The sequence below is a fragment of the Nannochloropsis gaditana genome (genome assembly GCF_000240725.1).
Source record: "Nannochloropsis gaditana CCMP526 unplaced genomic scaffold scaffold180, whole genome shotgun sequence".
Lineage (NCBI taxonomy): Eukaryota > Eustigmatophyceae > Eustigmatales > Monodopsidaceae > Microchloropsis > Microchloropsis gaditana.
The window spans coordinates 40,870-43,160 of NW_005803773.1; the positions used below are offsets into that span (position 1 = coordinate 40,870).

General features: G+C 46.0%; 1 protein-coding gene across 1 annotated transcript; it reads right to left on the bottom strand.

Moving 5' to 3' along the window:
• Positions 1 to 539: 539 nt before the first annotated feature.
• On the bottom strand, positions 540 to 1,374 carry NGA_2009800 (purple acid phosphatase; the record flags this gene model as incomplete). Its single annotated transcript, XM_005855499.1, has 1 exon — positions 540 to 1,374. A coding segment is annotated over one exon (722 nt), but the record flags the coding sequence as incomplete, so codon positions are not given.
• Positions 1,375 to 2,291: the final 917 nt, after the last annotated feature.

A 2,291-nucleotide genomic window follows, 5' to 3' on the forward strand; every position in this document is an offset into this window, starting at 1 on the left:
CACCGAATCGGCACCTGTGCCCGCCATCACGTATGCGGTGGCGTCGGAGGTGGGGACGAACTGGAAGACAGGATAAGAGCGCTCATAGGCGTGGACGTGTCCATTCATGACCAAATTGACCTTGTACTCGTAAAATAAGGGTTCAAAGGTTGCTTGCATGTCAATCGTCTCGAATTCGTTCTGTTTCTCCGTATTGGAGTTGTACCAGGGGTTGTGGTAGACGGCCACCACCCATGGTGTCTTCTTACGGTCGATGCCTTGCAAGGTGCTGAGAAGCCATCGGTACTGGATGGAGGTGGTGTTTGTGTAACTGTAAGGATTCAAATGCAAGAACGTCACAGGGCCCGCGGCATACACGAAGTAACTGTTTCCGTATTCGTAACCCGCTTGATATTTGCTGGGTGCACATAATTTATTGTTGGCGTCCAGGGTGGGCGGGTAGGGGGCGCTTGTTATGACGCCCGGTGCTATCTGTGGCATGCGGAAACGGGCCTCGAACGACATGAAAATTTGGGTCTCGAGACTGGTTGCATTCGATAGCCACTCAACCTCGTGATTCCCTGCCACCAACATGGTAGGGCTGTGTAAGTGTATCGGTTTGGAGGAAAGCGTGATGAGCCAATGGGTGAGGGGGTCGGCAGCATCTGCAGACTTATACGAAAGACGATACGCCCGTGAGCATATTAAGAAATGAATCCCACAGAGTACCCACACAATCTGCATAGCCGTCGTCTCCAACGATGAGAATCAGGGCAGGATCGTTCTGGGAGAGGCGTAAGACCGAGCGTTGCGCGTCCGGATTTTGTCCAATATCTGCCACCATGCCGAATACAAGAGGCTCTTTGAGCTTCTTCCCGACTGCGGGTAATGTCTTGAAGAACAACGTCCCTGAACGTCCGGTGGGGGGCGTGTATGGATAGTCGTCGCCATTAGACGGAAGGATACTAAAATCACCGCATTGATAATAATACAAGGTGTTGGGCTGGAGATTGCGAAGCTCCACGTTGTGCAACCAGCCGCTTGTATAATCCGGATAGGGACTTTTTTGATCTTGTTTGGCGTATCCCGCCGGTATGGTGTATGTGAAAGCATCTTGATTAGTGATCAGCCAATCTAAATTGTCCGGATCAAGGCCGTATCGCACTTGGCTGGCTGGAGCTGGGGCCGTATAGTTGGGCGTCAACCACGAAATGACCATAGTTGTGGGATCGATGCCCTGGGCTATGTGAATTTGTTGGACTCCACTTTCAACATCAACGGGAACATCGCTTTTGTCCAACTCAACCACTTGAGCTACCGCACCCGCAGAGATGACAAGGAGCTGTACGAGAATGAAACGCCATCTTCCCATCTTAACAAGCGTGCGTCGATCCTAAAACATAGAATCAAGATTGTTACAGGTATTTATGATAGTTGTTTAGTAGAAAACATAACAAACATTCAATAGCTTGGGTACAGAATATTTAGTCAGGTCAGTTAGCAAAAAGATTCGATACTCCTTCTTCCTCGGACTTAAAGCTCTATTTTGATTTCAAAAACTCAACGGTTCCCAGATACGCTGAATTTTCTATCCAGGACGTATCATCTCCTGTTCCCAAAATGGAATCATTTCCAATCTTTATCTTGCGTCAACAAAAGCTACAACGGGTGGAAGTGATACAAACCTTTTCCAGGCAACCTTTTAAACTTATTCGCCGGATTGGAAATAAGCCCCGTTCTCATCGAAGTAAATTTCGAAAAGCAGAGCCTGGGTCGCCCCGCTATCATATATCACTTCGCGCGCCTTGCGGATGTGCTTTTAAGACATGATAAATGTTGTGCTCATTTTGAAACATTTGATAAATTAACTTGTAATGAGTAGTTTTTTGGGCCCGGTTTTGTTCTTTTACCGTAAGATGTTGGATATACGTGTGACAACTAAATATCATCTTCATCTTCGCCATTGAGCGCCCTACATCTTTGACATTGTATCTAAGTGGGTCACAGGAAAACCATTTGTCTTTTTTACATGTTTGGAGTGCTTTACTTTGTTTTCACTAGCTTCAGACGATTGATGAGATGTAAGTCCGGTAGACGACAGATGTTCACTTCACTTTAAAGGATTTAGCTGTCCAGGCGGATTATGTAGCGTTCAATATCCTATTCTCAACAAAGGTTTTACTAACAAGTATATTTTATTTTGAAGAGTTCTTCTCCAAAAGGTTTTTGCCACTCCAATAAGAGGGAAGCTCGTTTACTGGGCAGTGGTGGAAAAATAACAAGTCATACTTTTTAAAAAAAGCGCTTGTGTA